This window comes from Rhea pennata, chromosome Z, assembly GCF_028389875.1.
Source record: "Rhea pennata isolate bPtePen1 chromosome Z, bPtePen1.pri, whole genome shotgun sequence".
In the NCBI taxonomy this organism is placed as follows: Eukaryota; Metazoa; Chordata; class Aves; order Rheiformes; family Rheidae; genus Rhea; species Rhea pennata.
In genome coordinates, this window is record NC_084702.1 from 68,681,455 (window position 1) to 68,700,525 (window position 19,071).

The 19,071-nt window shown below is 40.5% G+C and overlaps 1 protein-coding gene across 1 annotated transcript in view; it reads left to right on the forward strand.

Annotated features, from left to right (window-relative positions):
• Window positions 1-4,867: 4,867 nt before the first annotated feature.
• The window catches only part of RANBP3L (RAN binding protein 3 like), a gene marked incomplete at its 5' end in the record, with an annotated part of 35,106 nt that continues 20,902 nt past the window's right edge, over window positions 4,868-19,071 (forward strand). Inside the window, 6 exons of the mRNA XM_062600507.1 lie at window positions 4,868-4,940; window positions 16,271-16,329; window positions 16,588-16,624; window positions 17,225-17,302; window positions 18,354-18,428; window positions 18,860-18,931. Of these exons, the coding sequence (XP_062456491.1) occupies window positions 4,868-4,940; window positions 16,271-16,329; window positions 16,588-16,624; window positions 17,225-17,302; window positions 18,354-18,428; window positions 18,860-18,931 (394 nt within the window). The remainder of the gene's footprint in view (window positions 4,941-16,270; window positions 16,330-16,587; window positions 16,625-17,224; window positions 17,303-18,353; window positions 18,429-18,859; window positions 18,932-19,071) is intronic.

The window sequence follows — 19,071 nt, forward strand, 5'->3', positions numbered from 1 at the left end:
TTGCAGCAGCCTTCCCATACGTGAGAGGAGGCTACTAAGAAGATAGAGGTGGACTCTTTGCTGAGGTGCATGGCAGTAGAACAAGAGACAATGGTCATAAATTGAAATGGGGAAGGATATTACTGGATATAAAGAAAAATCTTCTCCGTGAGGACACTTAAGCATTGGAACAGGTTTCCCAGAGAGGCTGTGGAATCTCTGGTTTTGGAGGTTTTCAAGACCCAACTGGGTAAAGCCCTGAGCAACCTGGTCTGATTTCAGTGTTCACCTTGCTTTGGACTGGTTCACCTTGGTTGGACTATAGGATCCACTGAAGTCACTTCCAGCCTGAATAATTTAATTATTCTGTTATTTTGATATATAATCTTTAATGTGGAAAAAACAGGATACAAAAAATCCAAAGCAATGATTTCAAAAATGAAAAAATACCTTGTATTGAAATATATAGATCTTCAGTTCCTTGGTGAGAAATATGTACTATAAATAGATTCAGTAATGGACAAAATTCACAAAATACATGCTTTGACAAACATGTAGAAAGGACTGCAAGTGCACATTTACACAGAGAGACATTTTTTGAAACTGTCCTTAAACCCATTCCACCAAATCCCGCATGCTACTACTAGTAATAATACATTGTATTTTTATAATATCTTTCATTTTTGGACTTCAAGCTATTCTGAGAATTATAAAGCTAACAAAGAGTTAATTCTGAATTGGCTGGTGTGTCTTAGCTTTTAATAAGTGTGATCTGGTAGCTCTGAGATAAAAATGAATGCATATATCCTAACTGAGCAATGTGCTTGTGAAGCAGAGTCAGTGGAAGTCATGTGGGTTTAGGCAGTTCAGCTTCCAGAGCTGTTGGTTAGCGCAAGAGCACGTGGCCCCAAACTCTTAAAAATGCTGCTGTTCTGCACTGCATGCTTGTTCTGGAATGCCACAGTGGAAATTTAAGTAGCAGTTTGGTGCCAAACACAGCCCTCTCTAGTACCTCCTCCTCCTCGTCTCTCGTCATGCTGCGGTGCTGAGCAAGCCAGCAGGGCTCACAGCCACTTTCTTTCCCTTCTGTATGACTCTGCCCAAGTTAGGAGCTTGATTACGTTCGCCAGCCCAAAGGCTGCCGTAAGGGTCTGCTCAGGAGCTCTCCCCATGTGCATAAGCAGTAACGGGAGCTGGCGGCAAGACGTGCGTGCTCTCACCACCTTCACGCCTCCTTCCCATTCAAGGCCAGAGCATGTTGCAATCCTGACTCCTCTCGCCCTTGCCTTTGGGGCAGGTGAAAATGAGAACGTGTTGTGAATATGCACAGCCTGCCAGGCACATTCCCATTTAGGTGAGCTCCCTTCCGCAGCTGCCTGGCTGCGCAGCTGAGCACACAGGCAGGCCAGAAATTCTGGCACACAAACCCCTCTCAAACACAGCACTGGAACTGGATTGAGGACAGATAGGTAGGAAGAGGATAGGAATAAGTAAGACCTGCCACGGTGCTAGGCTGAACTGAGAAGCATGTAAACACAGGAACTTAATGAAGGACAATGAGTTAAGTATTAAGAAAACTGCTTTTTAAGTATAAACTTTTATATAACTAGGTATAGGCTGCTTTCAGAATCCCATGTCCATTTTTTGGTTGTTGAGATGTGAATAACAAAAGTTACTGCACGTGCAGGGTGGCATTAAAAATTGTATTTGTTCATGTGGGTGGGGGAAAGGTAACGAATTTTGTTATATGAATGATACCACCTCCAAAACATGTAATCACTATCAGAAGCTAGAAGGCTAGAGCATGAGATAGGTGCCTTTTTTTGGGTGATCTGAGAATTAAAATGCATGCATTCTGTTAACCCTATTCATGTTACATACATAATTTTCAAAGATCATCTTTGGATAAACAGGAGTTATGTGAGTGTATCATGCTGACGTACACAAAATCTGTGCTGTCCTTGGAGGTTCTGTTTAATGAGAAGAGCAGATCTGCAGGGGGGAGTGCCAGCCACGCTGATGACAGCAGCACACATGCTGGCATTTTCAGGACTTCGATTGAACATTAATTGCAAACACTTGGTTTTGTTTGTTGTAATTGAGTGTTCACAAAACTGTTAAGAGTCATAATTAGATTACAGTGACTTCAGCCTAAAGTTCGTAATTAGTTTGTAAAGAACCTTGCACGCAACATTTGGAGGCTGTAGAAATAATTTAACTTGTGACATAGCTAAGACTGTAGCGCTTCTGATTTCTCTGATCTCTTCTAACTAGTTTCTCTCGATCTTTACGTTTGTATTTTCACTGAAGCAGACAGTGAAGATACTACTGCTTTTTAGGGCTGATCACTAAGGGTAAAAGTGAACTATAGAAGGTAATGGGCACACTGCTTCTTCAGGAGAAGTGTGTGCCATAAGCAGTGCATCACTTTTGCAAAGGCTTTTTGCACAGCATTTCCCTCCTTAAAGGCTTAAGCTCTGAATTAGTAAATTAAACTATGTTCCCAGCACTGCAGCTCAGTCATCCACAGTGTTAAATTGTCCCTGTCATGTTTTTAGCCAGTGCCAGCCTTGCAAACAACTCCTGGCTGTGGCTTCAGAATGGGAATAGGAATAGACTTCTATTTTGCAGGTGCCTATCCTGCTGTGAGAGAGTTCAATACTATGGACATGGGCTGTCCTGTGCCAGCTGGCCCCAGTGCCCGGACATTTCATTTGCTTGCACAGATACAGCCTTTATAAAGCCATTCTTCTGTGCTGAGCTGCTTTGAGTAGTGGTGAACATTTAAAATGAGACTGGTGATTCTCATACATCAGTAATTCTAAATAAATACATAATTTGCAAGAATACAAGGCTTTTCAGGATTATCATCCTTTCGAGTAAAGCCTGCTCTGGAACACTGCTATGCTGATTCTGTTTTGGAGAGGGGAGTTGTATTCATCTAACTATTCTCCAGCTGAATGTAAAGTAAATAATACTGTAAATTTTGTGTTTCGAGCTTCCCTCTGCTGATTTTGCCTGTGTAGTTCAGAGTGCTTTTATTAAGCAATATCTTGTGTTTTACCTTAGCAACCTTAAATAAGATTTATCCATTTTGTAAATAAATGAGATCTTGGACAAAAATGCTTCTAGAAAATCTTGGAATCTAGTAAAGAAAACTCACATCCTGTCTACTGAGCCATGCTGGCACAGATGGAGAATGCTATGGGGCCTCCTTACCCTGCTTGTAACTGGTATTCTAATTAATGATCAGATTGTAATTCCTCCCAGATTTTGTCACCTTTTACACTGAACTGCTTTTTAGCAAATGAAAAAGTTCCGTACACCCTGAAAAAATTACAGACCATCCTGGTCCATGTTCCCTTGGCCCAAATGGCACAGGGTTCAGGTACAGATCTGATGGGCAGAGAGTCTCCATCTTCTGATGAACTCTCTTAACACTGTACTGTTCTAAGGAGCTGTAGTCCATTAGACAGATTACCAGTCGCCAAGATACAACTGATTCCTCTTTTTTCTATATACTTATGTGAATTTCACAGACTGACAAACATCCCTAAATTCAATTTAATGGTTAACAAACATAATCTGTCAGTTACACAGTATGATACATAAAAACCACGTGCTTTTCTTAAATATGGCCCATGAAAAAACTGGGACTCATCAGAAAACTTGTTGATACTATGATGCACAAAGGTGGCTTTATGGTTTATTTTTTTGAGTCTGATGTTTAATTATTAACAACAAAAAAAAGTTCAGGTCCTGTTCAAAATTCTAAGATGCATTTCTTGGAGATTTTGATTGGAGAGTAACATGAGTCAAAAGCTACCTAAGAGGTAGCGCTTGCAGGTGAGCTGAGGACTGGGGGCCGCTGCCGCCCCGTGCCCTGGAGCGGGGGGGACCGCGGCCGAGCGCGCCGGCGGGGAGGCGCCTGGGCGCCGCCGCCCGCTGCCGCCGCGCTTGGTGCCGGGCAGCGTGGGAGTTACCGCCGCGCTTGGTGGTTCCGCTGCTTGTTCCATTTTCGAAACCAAAACCAAACCCGAAGCAGCAGTACCGCTCCTGCGGCTGGGGGCGAGCGTTGTCCCTCTGTCGAAGCCGCGGGCTCTGCTCCGTAGGGCGGCTTGGGGCAGAGGCGCTGGGGCTCTCGGGGGGCTCCGCCTTACTGAGGGCATCTCTGTGAGTCGCCGTGTTTTAACCGAAGTGGCAGAGCCCCCCGACACGGCAGCGGGGGTGCCGGGCGGGCCCGGAGGCGGGCACAGCTCGGGAGCGGGGCGGCAGCGCTGCCGTGCCGTGCCGTGCCGTGTTAGCGCGCCGGGCCCCCCGTGTGCCCTCCCACAGGCCCGCCCCCGGTGAGCAGCGCGCCCGAGCCGTCGGGGAGCGCCGAGCGCCCGCACTGCCCCTCGGACCGCCGCCTCGCCTCGCCTCGCCTCGCCGCTACAAGCGGGGCCCCCGGCCCGCCCGGGCGGCCGTGGCCGTCACCCGCGGAGCTCCGCCCGTTTGCTCGCCTGCTTGCTTGTTTTTCGCCTAGGGAGGAGCTGTTAAGCCTCAATCCAAAGTTTTAGAACAAACTACAGGTTTTATATGCATACGTATATTTATACAATATACCTACGTATCATTTTATATATAGTATATTTCATACAACGCTAAGGGGCTCATAATGAGAAACCAGCGCATTGCTGCGTGCAGCGGGAGCGTCCTGTGCGCAGGGACAGGGCGCTGCTGCGCGGGCTGCGGCGCTCCAGCGGGAGCCCGGCGCGGCGCGGAGGCGAAAGCTGCGTGCGGCGGAGCGGGGCCCGGCGGCGGCGGAGCGGGGCCCGGCGCCCCGCGGGGCGGCGGCGGAGCGGGGCCCGGCGCCCCGCGGGGCGGCGAGGCGGCTGCGCGCGCGCGGGGGCAGAGCGCCCGCAGGCTCCCTCCCGGCTCGGGAAGCGGCGAAGCAAATCCCGAGGATGAGCGCTCCACAGGTAGGTCTTGCTGGCTAATATCTTTTTTTTTTTTTTTTTTTTTTTTTTTTTTTAAATGTGATTCAGGTCTCCCGTTCCCCGAGCAAAGAGATTTTTGGGAAATGGGGTAGTGATGAGCACGAAGTCTGAATCCGCGGTGGTATTGACACAAGACAGAGCTTGGCTGGCAGTAGTTTTCTTTATCATAAATTCTTAGTGATAATCCTTCATGAATCTGCACTTTGTATTTTAGTTGAATAAAAAGCACTCTACGAGAGTCTTGAATTTTTCCCGTATGGCACCCCAAAGGGATCTCTGCTTCTTTACAGGAGTGGTTTTCTGCATTTTCATTTGAGATTTCTGCTTTTTTTTTTTTTTTTTTTTTTTAATAGCCTGCCAGTGATTGCAAATAGCGCTCGTGTTACAGGCTGTCACCTTGCCTCATCTAGGTAGTGAGGAGGAGCAAGAACTGATTTATAATCTGTGTTTTTTAGGAGGCTGGATAAAGGTACAAGTGCTAAATTACTAACTGCATTTTGCAGGTGATGCCACAAGGCAGTTTTTTTACCAGGCGGGTGGATAAATGAACCAAAACAGCAGGAGGAAGCGTGAGCTTTCCAGGTTTAATCCTGATGCTAGCATTGCTTTAGTTCAGTTTGCTTGGGCCGGTTATTCAGTCAGCCAGCCCTCGTAGTCTGTGCTTGCTTTTGAGCACATGTAGTCCCCTTTACTCTAGTGCGTAAACTTAAAGCATGTGTATGTTTTGCTAGATCAGGGCCTTCTTACCTGGATATTTCAATTTCTGCACAAACAAAATGAGTGTTATTTTTATGCTACTTTGTAGGGATTTGTGAAATTTAGTGTTTGTACTATGCCCTGAAAAAGTGATGTTTTATGTGCTTATGCAGTTTATAGCCCTTGAATTGAGCATTTTACAGGCTTATATGCTAGACTGAAAATGCTGAGCCTGGGGATGTTGGAAATTTTTGTGGTTATAAAACAATTTCTGGTTACATACTTTGGCACAGTCCCACTGGTTCTGCGACCGTTACTTCTGGCCTTGCAGCTCTGCTAGAATTACAGTGTAGTGATGAGATTCCCCAAAACACTCCCTTCACTCAGATGTTTGAAATAAAGCCATCTCTCCTTAGAAATTATGCTAAAGTATTTCTGAGGTAGGATGTTGTTGTTTTAATGCCTGCTTGCGCTTTTCTCATATAAAGGTGAGGATTGTGCTCTATAGAAATGAATGGGTGTGACATATGCTGTATTTATAAACATTTTTGCAGGATCCTAGCTGAGTTTCCATGGATGAAGAAAGACAAGAAGTATTTTATTTTTAAAATTTCTCATACTGCATGAAACAATCCAACAGTGGATGCAGTGAGTAATATATGGAATTTTTCAGGTAAAGGAACCGCTTCAACACTGATCAGGAAACCTCTATTTAGATTCTGTAGCACTGAGAAGAGCATGAATGTGACTTAAAAAGTTAGGGCCTGATTCTGCACGACTTTGCTTGGATGAAAAATTCTTGCTGTTATAGTTGGTCTCATTGATGACAGTGAACTTGTTTATATGGGTTATGAACTAGTTGTATGACAAAGAACGTGCAGGATTGGAGACTGAATAGTACAGTAAAGCCGTCCTTGGACAAATTCTTCCAGAAGTTTTATTTTGCAATAGTCAGTAGGGTGAATTTTTCCTTTCTTTTTCCTGACTACAATAAAACAAAAACTCACTTCTTTAAGAAGCCCTGAATCATGAATGGTACAAAAAAGTGTGATGAGATTATTTATCCATTCCCCAAACTGTGTTTATAAGATGCTATCTGAACCTAAGTTAAACAATATACACTTTTTATTTAGTACAGAGTGTTCAAACAGCATGCAGTGCAGTTCGTTTGCCCTGAAGTACAGTCACTTCTGTAGCAAGCACAGTCTGATGGCCAGATGTCTTGTTGTATACTTCTAAATTCTCTAGAAATAAGAACGATATTGTATTACAAGAACTAAAGATTTATCAAAAATGATGTTTTAATATGTTCAGTGTATGTTAGTTAGACAACGTCGAAGCTATTTTTTCTGATTAAACACCTCAGCATGGTTTTAGACCAGTCATTTAGAACATTTTTCACTGGACGACTTTGCAAGATCAGGATTCATGAGAACTGATTGCAATTCTATTGGCTCATTGATAATCTTCAATCGAAGAGTATCCTAAAAGAAAATTTTCCATTACCTTACAAGTTTGGAAGTACTACTAAGATGCTAAATTTGTAAACTTGTCCCCAGTACAGAAGTTTGTGATCAAGTATGAAATGTCACTGGGAGATAGACTCCTGTACCTCTCGCTATCAGAAACTCTTCTGATGAGCATTGGAGGCAGATTAGACTTTTACTTGACTTAAGCCCTTGTTCATATTTCCTCCCATTTTGTTACTGATGAAAGGGTGTTTATGTATAATAGATTAGGGTGTAAATGAATTAATCTTGTCTCACAAGGTCTTAGCAAAAAAGTAATATAAATATACTTTGACACTCCTGCTGTCCTGGTATTAAAAATAAATATTAACTGGAGAGAGAAATTATCTTAATTTTTAAAGGAGTTGTCCTGAAAAGTATTGAATATGCTTCATAAACAGAAACCAAAAGCATGAAGGATAGTAAATAGGAATGTAAATGTATGGTTTTCAGGTCCATATTTAGATTCTTAAATAAGTGACATGATTTTTGAAAGGTCCTGAACAACCAGCACTGCATGTGAATTCCCTGGGAATTCCCAGTTGAGAACTGCTCTGCATTTCTGGAAATGGGCCTGTTATTCAGGAGCAGCGATGTTTCTGAACGTGAGTTTGTTCTAAAAGTCTTAAAGTTGGTGATTATTGACTTGAGCGCACGAAGTACTGTTCTAGGACATCCTCCTTGTGTCATCTTTGTTATTTAAGTTTTGGCACAGGAAAGCCTGGATTATATAGCGAGGTCACTGAGGGACCTGAGATCTTGGCTGGCAGCCTTACTGCACTCTCGTTTGGCTGTGAACTCACTCTACTTTATATTGCAAAGTTCAGTGAGTGTATGTATAAAACAGATAGCACAGTTCTACTGCAGGTTTAGCAAATCCTATTTGTAGCCAGAAGGTTTTGGTTTTTTTCCCTCCTTTAGATGAAAACTGTCTGTCTCTTGAAATACAGACGTGTATTTTTTTGCATTAAAAAACAGAAACAATACTGAAACGTGAGTCCAAGCTTAGATAGGAACATATTCTGTTCATATTTTCATGGTATGTATTTCTTTTCTGCTTGATTTTTGCAGTTCTATCATCTGAAGTAATGTTCTGTGCTTTTTACAGACTATTGAAGATAAATTAGTCATATTAGTACACAGTTTATTTGTGATACTCCTTGAGGCAATAAAGAAATGGACAGATCATCAGTTGGTACAATCAAAATAGTTCTTTTTTCTTTAATGGAACAATGCTAATTTCTGGATACACATCTTCCACTTACATATTAGTCCATCATTGTTTTCTTTTTTCAGTTTTTTGTGTGTATTGCCATATAATGCCAGGCAAAATATTTTATTTTAGCACTTTTTTCAATAAATTACTGTAAATAACAGATATTAATAAATAGTAGAGACAAGATTTATTTTTTTTTCTCTTATTATTTGAATAATGTAGAAAAATTACCTCTGGAGATGAAACAGCTAAAATCACAGTAAATCTTTTCCTGTTGACCTTTTTCCCCAATTAGATTTTCCAGTTTAGCTAATTTGTGTGTGAAATACTATAAATCAATTATTTAAACTTAATGTTCATGTTTTTGTTGCTAGAAATCGAATTACATCTAACTTTGCTGCTCAGCAGCCTGTAAGATGAGAACAGCTTATGCCTCTTGAGCACTAAGCTCTGTTTTTTGACAAAGACACATACACAGTAATGTGAAGGGCAAAACTGTGTTCACAGTCAGAGGGACAAGTAAAAAAATAGCAGGAATTAAGAGAAATTTCTGTGATGTAAAACTCTGGAGACTTAAGACATGTTTTACGTACTGTGCAAGAATAATTAATTTCATACAGTTTTCTGCTAAAAGAAGCATCTATTTGATACTAGCAGCAGAAATCAAAGAATTATGTGTTTATATTTTTTTTCTTCCCTTAGCTAAATGTTTAAAAGAAATCTGAGATTCTCAAGTATAGCCAAACTGGCCACAGATAGGGACCAGCAATGTTGTCTGCAGCCTCCATACAAGGACGTGTTCTTACTGCTTAACTTTCTTTGGTCTAAGTTTTGTGACTATAGCAAAAATTCAGTTGGGAACCAATGATCTAAGCAGTTCTTTACATCAAAAGCAAGAGTGTTTCTGCTTTTATTTTTGAAAACTGTATTAATAGTATACAAAGTTAGTTAAAGTCATGATGCAGTGTATCAGTGTAGAAACTTGCGAATACTGTGCCATGCCCTTATTTCTTGATGAAATAAGAGGATAATCTGATTTTAACTTTCAATTTAACAGTTTTAATGAATTGTATATTGTTTACTATGGGGTCATGAGAGAAAGCTGGACGTAGTTAAATGTTTTATCAGTTAGATGCCGCTACTGACATTGTTTGGAGATCATAGGATTGTCCAGGATCTTACTTTATTTATGAAAATGAAACTATGATTAAGGATTTTTTTTTCTATTTCTTTGTTCTTCAAAGTAAAAACTGTAGTTTCTGTTTTGGAATGAATTTTTTTACTAGAAGGTTCCAATGGGATTGTTTTCAAAAAAGAGAGGGAGAGGAAGAGGTAGAAGTTATTTTCATTAAGGAATGAAGAAAAAGATGATTTTTCATGAGTTCGCTTTTGTTGTCAGCGTTAAATCTCTGATGGAATTAACAAATCGCTGTTCAAGCTTTGTGCGAAGGATTGAGTTTCGTAGCTGAGTCAACCTGCATGTCTGTTTGCAGGACCAGTACTTACTTTTGAAGAGCTACACAAATAACATACACAGTTCTGGGAATAGTAAGAGCTCAGGAAAAGCCCAGTGGATTGACATTAGGCATTTAAAAATTCTCCGTATGAAACAGTTGAAAGAAGTGATGCAGACATGACAGTCTTGCCATCTAACTCGTCAGTGGCACTTCATTGATAAATAAACGAACAGAACCTTTTGACAGCTTGGTGGAGAAATCTTTTAAGTTACGGCTTTTCACCTGGCTTTCAGTTAAGATTCCTTTTAAATCAGAAAAACTGAACACAATGTAAGGTGTAGACACCTTACATATTGTAAGGATGAGGTTAATTTACTGGAAAATATTAGATTAATTTCATGGGGAGGTTATTACAGCTTTCTTCGAAGCTGACTGGCAACGCCCTGAGCAACAGTAGTCACTGAGCAGTCATTAGAAGAGCTAGGTGATGCTCCGTACCTCTGACACCGCTGACAGCTCGAATCCTTAAATAGCTGCTTACATTTGTAAGTGCCTAAAGGGGATCATTAGCCAATGGTACTGATTTGAATAGAACTAATTTGAATGAGAAAATTAATCTCTGTACTTTCTCTGTGTACTAGTATATGTTACCAAGACTGGAAAAGTGATTCACATGTAAGAACAATCATAGTCGTCAGACTCTGCCTATATTTAAGCATCTTAATGTATATATAAAATCAGGTAGATTTTTAGATTCGATGAACACTCACAGCTTCCACTGAAGTCAGCCATCCTGATTGATATAAACCCTTCTATTTTTATTTGTTACAGATATAGATTCCTAGTTTGATAAACAAAAATGTGAAAGTATTTGGTATGAATATAAATTACAGTGTTTTCAAACTTTGGGTAAGCATGCATGTTTAGTAACAATGAAGATGCAACAGAATTTATTTTCTTTTGAGTCTAAAAATATAAAAGTTAATTATTGAAAAGTCAGAAAGAAAAGATTTGTATTGAGATCTGCAAATTTCTCTGTTACCCATGGCTTTTAAGGTTTGGGAGGGTTCTCTCTGTTTAGGGAGGACTACAGCCATGGCACTTAGAGCCACTCTTGACACAGGACTTCTGATTCTTTTTTTTTTTTTTTTTTTTCCCTAAGATTTGGGGTCTGTATCTGTTTTCTGGGCAAGAAGGAGTAATAGCTACAATGGTAACACTACCAAAAGCTTCAGTATATATTTTTTAATACATATTTTGTAAAATTTCTACTGCTTTGGGAGGATGAAGGCAATAGCAATAGAAGTGAAGACTGGATCGCCTCAGAAAAGGCTGAAGGACCCTCTTCATGAGCAACTCTGGCTTTGTGGGCTACATGCAAAGCTGGTGAAAGTGGGTTTTGCATTATTCCCATATCCTTGATGACTAGTGACTTAGGCAGCAGCCAGCAGTTGTTTTTTTCCCGACGTGCATTCCTGTATTTTCTTCCAAACTGAATTTTGAAAACGCAAGCTCCGCGTGGGCGTAGGAACTAGCCTAGTTTACCTGCCCGCCGGAGATGCAGGGGGATGAGGGAGCGCGGAGGTGGGAGCGGGGCTCTGCGGGCTGCTGCCGGGAGGCCACCTGGAAAACATCTCGGGCAGGTGAATTTCTAAGGGGTTAGGAATTTGGAAATTTCAGCTGGAAATGAATTTCTAAAACAGTTCGAATGTGTCTCGCAGGCAGGGGCTCGTTCTGAGCTCTGAACGCAGCAGACGCTGGGCTGAGTTTTGTCTAACCGAGCAGCTCTGGGGGCTCTGCAGCCCGGAGAAGAACACATAGTCCGCGGAGGTTGTCCGTGGGCAGACAGACCGGTCCCGTGCCTGGACTCCGGCTGAGGCTGGTGCATTATTCCAGTCTGAGCAGCCGGAGGCAGCCCACTTGGCAGGTTCCTGTGGTTAACTTCTCCAACAACCTCTTTCATCCAGAAGTACCAAGCTGCTGAGGGCTGGAGCGGCCCGGTCTTAACCAGGCACTAGCCAGCCGGTGCCTGTCCCAGGGTCCTGGTGGCGAGGAGGAGGAGGAGGGGAGGAGGCTCCAGGCCACCCTGCTCTCGTCCCTCCCTGGCGCCCTGCCTGCTGCTGCCTCTTCCCCGGGACAGGGTCAGGCAGAGCCTGGCTGCCACCCATCCTGCCGGCAGCAACCTTTGGGCAGAAGAACGGGGAGAAGAATGCAAAATTACTTGCCAGCGTTAAAACGAGCACATTGGCGTGACTGTGTTCATTCCTTGATGCAGTTGTGTTATATCCGCAGTTAATTCTGCATTGTTTTTTCCTTGGGGATCAGCTGCAGATATTTTGTATTTAAGTATCTGAGAAGTGGAAAATGGAATGAAAGTTGAATTTATAATGGGATACATATATACGTTAAACAAATATATTTTTAAATCTTTGTTACGAACAGGCCTGATTAAGAGGTGAAGATCTTACAGGTCAATTGTGTGGAATATTTTTCAGGAACTACAAATAGGATTTCTTGCTTTGGGTAAAAACAGTACAAACCCCTCCAAATGATGAGGAGTCACTGTGACAGCATCAGCAACTTCTGGCAAAATATACTGAGGGCAAGAAAATTTTCCTTTTAGCTCAAAAAGAGTTGATGCCATATATCTTTTATGTTTGCTGCATTTTCAAAATCTGCCTATTTAAGAATACCATTATATCCTAGCTTCACATTCGTTTGTTGGAAATGAACCAATTATGAATTTTTCTTCAGTAACTCCTGGGTTTTAAACTATTACTGGAATTATTTTGTTGTTTAAATTGTAGTTAACTTCTGTAATCTCTGCAAACTCCCTATGGCCTTTTAGCTCCAATAAAAGTTAGCTCAGTGATAGAAAGTCAGTTCCTTTTCCATAGCATTCAGTCTTTGCTAATTCCATGCTTTACAGTAGCAAATGTACGTTTAAAAATATTACTGGCTTCTGAGCTTGGGAAATACTGTGAAGAGTATAAAAGTTTCAGTATTTATGCTTTAATTTGTATTTTTTTTCATTCAATAAGAATACAAATCTCTTTTCTTGAAAAAAGAGACAGGAAAAAAGCCTATCATCTTCAGTAAGTCATATTTCAATGAAATACTATTGTTTATATGTGCCACTCCCCTCTAGTGAATAGAAGTGGAATTGCCCGATCTCATGCCATGCCATGAACTCCCAGCTGCAACCAGATTATGGAAATTATATTTAACTTCTAGTGACAAGGAATTATCTTTTTTGGAGCTGAACAGTGTGGGTTTTTTCTTCCTGCTGTTTCTTGTAAGGACAAAATGATGCTTCTGGGCCACGTACTGGCAACCAGATCTTCATTGCAAAGTATACCAAGTTCATTAAATTCAGTCCTTTGCACACACAATGGCCATGTAAATACAGAATTTAAACATAAGGTAAAAATTGCGGTCAGTATTTGAATGATGCATTTATTCAGTAATTTTAATCCTTCCATGAGAGGTTGATGTTAGCTTTATTAACTCTTTAAGTGATTGATTGGTTTGGTTGTAATTCGACATGCAAGCCAAGGTGAAAAGATTGATCCATATATTTTCACACACATTTTTGTTGAACAGGAGAATGAACATTCGGATATGAATTGCAGGAAGCTAGTGTAATAAAAAGGATGTGTACATGATGCATGTTCTGACATGAGGAAGCTGACGACATGTCAAATGTGGGATTTCTCTGGCCAAAGACAGTCGTACAGCTCAGTAGTTACTCTAGTTTCTCCTTGTCCTCAATGGAGAAAAATACGTACATCATCACTTAAAGTACACGTCTCAAACAGGTCCAATATCTCATGCTAAAAACATGCTTGTTTCTGTGGTCTGCAAGTTACAGACATCTCAAGCTTTCATGAGGCGAATCCTATTTGCTCTTCTGTTGTGCCACTAATGGATGGTATTGGTGAATACAACTTCTTCTTTTACACCAACAACCACATTAGCCTGTTGGAGTGGCACAGGCTGTGAAGTTCGTTGTTAACAAAGTAAGTAGCCTGAAGTAAATCATGTAAGTAAGATGATCCCTAAATCAACGCAAATTTGATCCAGGGTATAAGTAAGTTGAAAAAAATACAATAAGAAAAGAGAACATGGGTCCACGTTTTTTTTAGTCATATCTAAGAAATGAAGAGGTACACTCAAGAATAGAATTTGATCTATAAAACTTGGTATGTTTCTGTATCATATTCATATGTTAAAACTGTCGTTAAGCATTCATTTATCTGAAACCTCAAGAGTGGGAAGCGTGAACATGTCTGGGAGGCCAGGTGTAACACATTTCCTTGCTTGTATTGATCTTGGGATCATTTTGCCTCTCACATCCCTGCATTTCTCTGGGAATTAGAGCTGGAATTCACCCTTAAAGGATGTTCTTAAGGGATGTCCTTAAATTCTTAAAGGATGGTGCAGGAATATAATAAGCCTCTTGTTTTGTACGTGCCACACAAGTTTGTTAGAGTGAGCAGTAACTTGATTTTAAAGTGGAAAAGTATGGAGTATGAAGATTGGAGTAGAGATTAGGAAAGGAAAGGACAAGGTTTCAACAAGTGACCGTACTGAGTTACGGTGTGCAGTGTCTCATTCAAATCATTCCTAGTATCTGCATTATGAATCTGACGAAAAGAGTATGCTTTGAAGTTAAGAAAACAATCAAACAAGAGATGTACATGTCTTAAACCATCTGGTACAATGATATTTTTAGTTCAGTCACTCACTGCATACTCAGTGTGACCTAGGTATTGTCTCTTGCTACATGATATGTTACTCATTTCTAATGCTGATGACTGATTTACCGCAAGTTCATATAGTTTACCGTGTGTGTCTGTACGGTGTAATAAAAGAACAGAATGCTTAAATACATACTTAAGCATTTGAAGGCTCAACATATTAGGATGTGTGTTGTTTGAAAGAGATTTTTCTGTGTTCTCTTTGATGAACACATAGCTCACATTCAGTCTATAAATACCGATGAATAATTATAGAACATCTAAATTTAATATTCTGCTCTGATGTAAGCATGTAGGAGATAACAAGGTGTTAAGTAACAGCCAACATTAATTTTTCAGGAGCAAATCACATCAAATACTTGATTTTCTTCCTAGGGTAAGGAGATAGGTAAATATCTTAACTTTTAGGGAGTTTTTGTACACTCATTTGACAATCTCATAAGCAAACTAGTGAAGATTTAATGGAAAATCTTAGCTACAACATAGTTATCAGTGGTTTATGATCAGAATGGAAGCTCCGCATCAGTTGGGGCTCTATGAGTATGTTCTGAAGATGGTACTAAGAATTTTCATTTGTGATTTGAGGGAGAGAGAGAACCCCTATGAAATTTGCAGATGTTGTCAAGCTGTGAGGGTCTACAACTGCATTGAAGGACAGTATTTAAAATGTTCCTAGCACGCTGGAAAAATAAAGAAGATGCACTTCAAAGGCAACAGATACAAACAACCATGCTTAGGTAGGAATAGCCAGACAAAAAAGAAGATAAGAAATGATAGGCTAGGTACCGTTTTGCATAAATTTTTGGTGGCTTTTGGAGGCTCTTGCATGCATTGAGTCAGCAATGGCAGGCTGTTAGAGGGGAAAGCAAACACACGAGATAGGAAACAAGCAGTAATATCATAAGACGAGTAATAGTCCTTCCACTTTATTCAGCCCTAGTAAGGCTTCAATTGGGTCTCTTGATCCATCTTGGATGACAAAGTTCACATGTGGCATGGAACTATCTGGAGGGATTCCAGAGGAGAACAACAAGAGTGCTCAGATATTTAGAAAAAATGTCTATAAAGGCAGAGGGAAATAATTGTTTAGTTTAAGGGAGAGGGAAAAAAAAGAAAAGATGAGACTTTAAGTCTTTGAACATTTAAGAGTGATTCAAAGAAGGAAGCAAATTATTTCTCAGTCCACTGCGAATATGCTTAAGTTGCAGGAAGGGGGACATCAGGATTGACATAGAGAAACATTTATGACATGTTCTGATGTGAAATACTTTTTTTTTGTCCAGGAAGTGTAAATAGAATATTGACTGGGAAGGCTGTGGAGTCTCTGCTGTGAGAAGGTATTAGACCTTAGACAAACACCTGTCAGGAGTGACACAGGTATAGCTGATATGTCTGTGAAACAGGATGGAGAATCTGAGGGGCATCTCTATTCTGCAGTTGCAAAATGGATACTGAGATATAGAAAACAATATTGGGGAGGAATTTGGAAGAGACGAAAAATGCTTGCTAAAGAATGAAGACTGGCACAGCGCATGTAAGAGCCTATGCAAAACCTGTACAGGCTGGGAGTTGAAACTGTGAGGTTCTTTGCATACAGTTCCAGCACAACGGTAGTGGGAACAAGGGTCTGAACTTGCATCCCTCCAAACTAAAGGCTGCATTCTTACTTTTCCAGAGAGATCAGTGCTTGCCCAACCAACATTTGTCTTTGAAAAGAAGGACCATCCTTTGAAGGTAAAAACTTAAGCTTTTGTTTTGCATAATTGATAGAAAATGCTAAGAAATAAGGATTCTATCGACAATGATCCTAGTGGCAATAAGAGACTTGCCTAGTTTAAGACTCGTAATAATTGGGCTCAAAGTAAAACAAGCAAAAGTAGGGACTAGACTGCTTTTAATATACATATGTTGGATTGACATAGTTCGTGTTCTACTCTAGAAAATGGCAGATCTGTTCTCCTTGACCCTTCCACCCTTCTATTTTTTTTCCAGCGGCCTGCAGAAGACCCAGTTTGCAAAGCTGAAAATGGTAATAATCATTTCATTGAAGTAGTATAATAATACACTGAGTTATTCATAGATTTGACCATTGCCTGTGAAAAGAGCATCCAAATCCTCACTTTTTATGTGCCAGGACAAATCTCTCTTAACGGACTCAGACTACTTAGATTGTAAAGCGCCCTGGTATTTCCTAGAATGACTCTGTCTTACCTCCAGAATCTTTCCCCCATCTTACCTTTCATATTTGTCAGAGAGCTGAACTCCTGAAAAACAGGCAGGTGTATTCATTAGCTCTGTTAGCTTTTATTTGCCCTTTACTATTCGTTTAGGCCACATATTATAATGTAACGTCTCATTCTTAATGTGCTCTGAGCCTGTGGGCCCTGAACTGATTCTGAGTGCTGGTTCTAGGTCCCCTGATATTGGTAGAAATAAAGACCACTCCCTGGGGCTTTGTATCAGGTCTTGACTGAGATTATAAGGCCCTCTTCTGCTCTTAGATTCCGCCTTAAAGCTATAAATCATTCCTAGAATTTATTGTCTTCAGGCTTTATTTCTGCATCATACCATTGTGCCGAAATCTGCTGCCAGACTGTTTCTACAGAACATTATATTTAATTTTCTTTAGATTTCATTAGTTGCTTCAGAAAACGTACAAGGTCATCATCTTTTGCTCTCCAGAAGTCTGACTCACAGTCCAACACAGGTATGCTGTTTAGCTCCATTCACCTTTTAATTACTGTAGTTCTGTAATCTCATCTGGTAAAGATGAGCAGGTATTTTCCTGTCTAAGAAATGTATCTGCATTGTAGAAATATTCCAAGTCAGGAAAACTTAAACAGTGATATTAATTTCCAGTAAGTACCATCTTAAGTAAAAATACATGATTTTTCCTTACTTTAATATTACATAAAATGGTGAAGAATGTGTATATTTCATATAGTTTCCTGGAACTGTTCACTCAGTCAAGGGAAGAGAGGAGCTGGGAAGGAATGAGATTCCCTGGTTTGTGGAAGAGATCAATGTTCCTTGGGGAATCCGTGAAAATGTAAAACCATTTTCAGAAAAGCCTTTACTGCCATCCACCTGCCAGCTTACCTGAAAATCCTTTTAAGGGCACTGTATTCCTTCCATGATATTTGAGGGAAATACACAATAGAAATTGAAGGCTACTATGCAGTAGGAATGATCTGGGTTTTACAGTATTTAATGTAATGATAGGGCCAGAAAGTTACTTCAGAGGTTAGGCCTTAATATATATAAACTATATTTTACATATAGTGTACATAGATACACTGGTGTCCTGTGGCACACCTAGCTAAAAGGATATAAGATAACCTGAGTTTGGCTTACCCTGAAAATTACACTGAGGTCGTATATAAAAATCATAGGTGCAGTGGGAGGAGTATGCGGGTAGCAAAAAATGAAGCAAGGTTCGGGAGCAAGCTGGTGTGTTAAGCCTCCTGACTGCCCACCCTGCTGGACCGTTAGCTCGCTCCCTGGCTTGGTTTTGAACCACTCCAGTGGCCACCTCCAAGACAGAAGCTGGCGAGATACAAGCAGTGTGGATAAGCCAGGCTGTTTGGCCTCAGAGACCCCTTCAGCAGTAAAGGCGTAACCTGAAAGTCTGCCTCAGAAAGCTAGTAGTCAGAGGTAACACGCTGATTCTGCTGCCAAGGAAGGCACTGGCTACGCTCAAAAATTCATCTTTTTTTTGTTCTAAACAAAGGATAATTTTGGTCTCTCTATCCTTTCAGATACAGCAGTCTCTCAGAAAAGAGGAAGATCGTGTTCCTTTACTATCCTTCCTACCTTTCCCCCCTCCCAGGCAGGTAATTAAAACAAAGAAAACCACCACCACCACCATAAATACTTACGTAGAGAAGCAAATATTAGGGCAGGGTACCTTAATCTACTGATCCTAAAAAACCCGTGAGACTGTACCAGATAGTATTTCCATTTCCATGGCTTTTGCAAACTAGCAGCACCAGCAGCTGGAGTAGGATTTTATGAGATTAAAACATCTGTTAATATCCAAAAGGCATTTTCTCTGACATAGCCAAAACAACTGGGGTGCTTTCCATGTCTAAATCCTTTCAACTGTAAAATGAAGACAGTTATCTCAGAGATCTTGTTTGGACAAAATCTAGGATATTGCTAAGATAGTACTAAAGAGTCTCCTCTGGTGATAGGTTACAGGCACATAGATGACTAATTTATGATTTATTATTACTTATTAAAATTTAAATTCCTCCTTCTTTAGTAAAGATGAATAACATATTCATGACCTCAGCTCTTCTTCGAAGGAAGACTAACACCAAAACTACAAAAGAAGGTAACTGTCATTGCAATATTATATTGACTCCAGTTCCACAAAGACTTTCTTAACAGATAAAGAACAGATAAAAATGACAACCCTCCTCAGTGCTGAGTGAATGCTTTATGAGGTTCATAAGTTATTTATTTGAAGACATA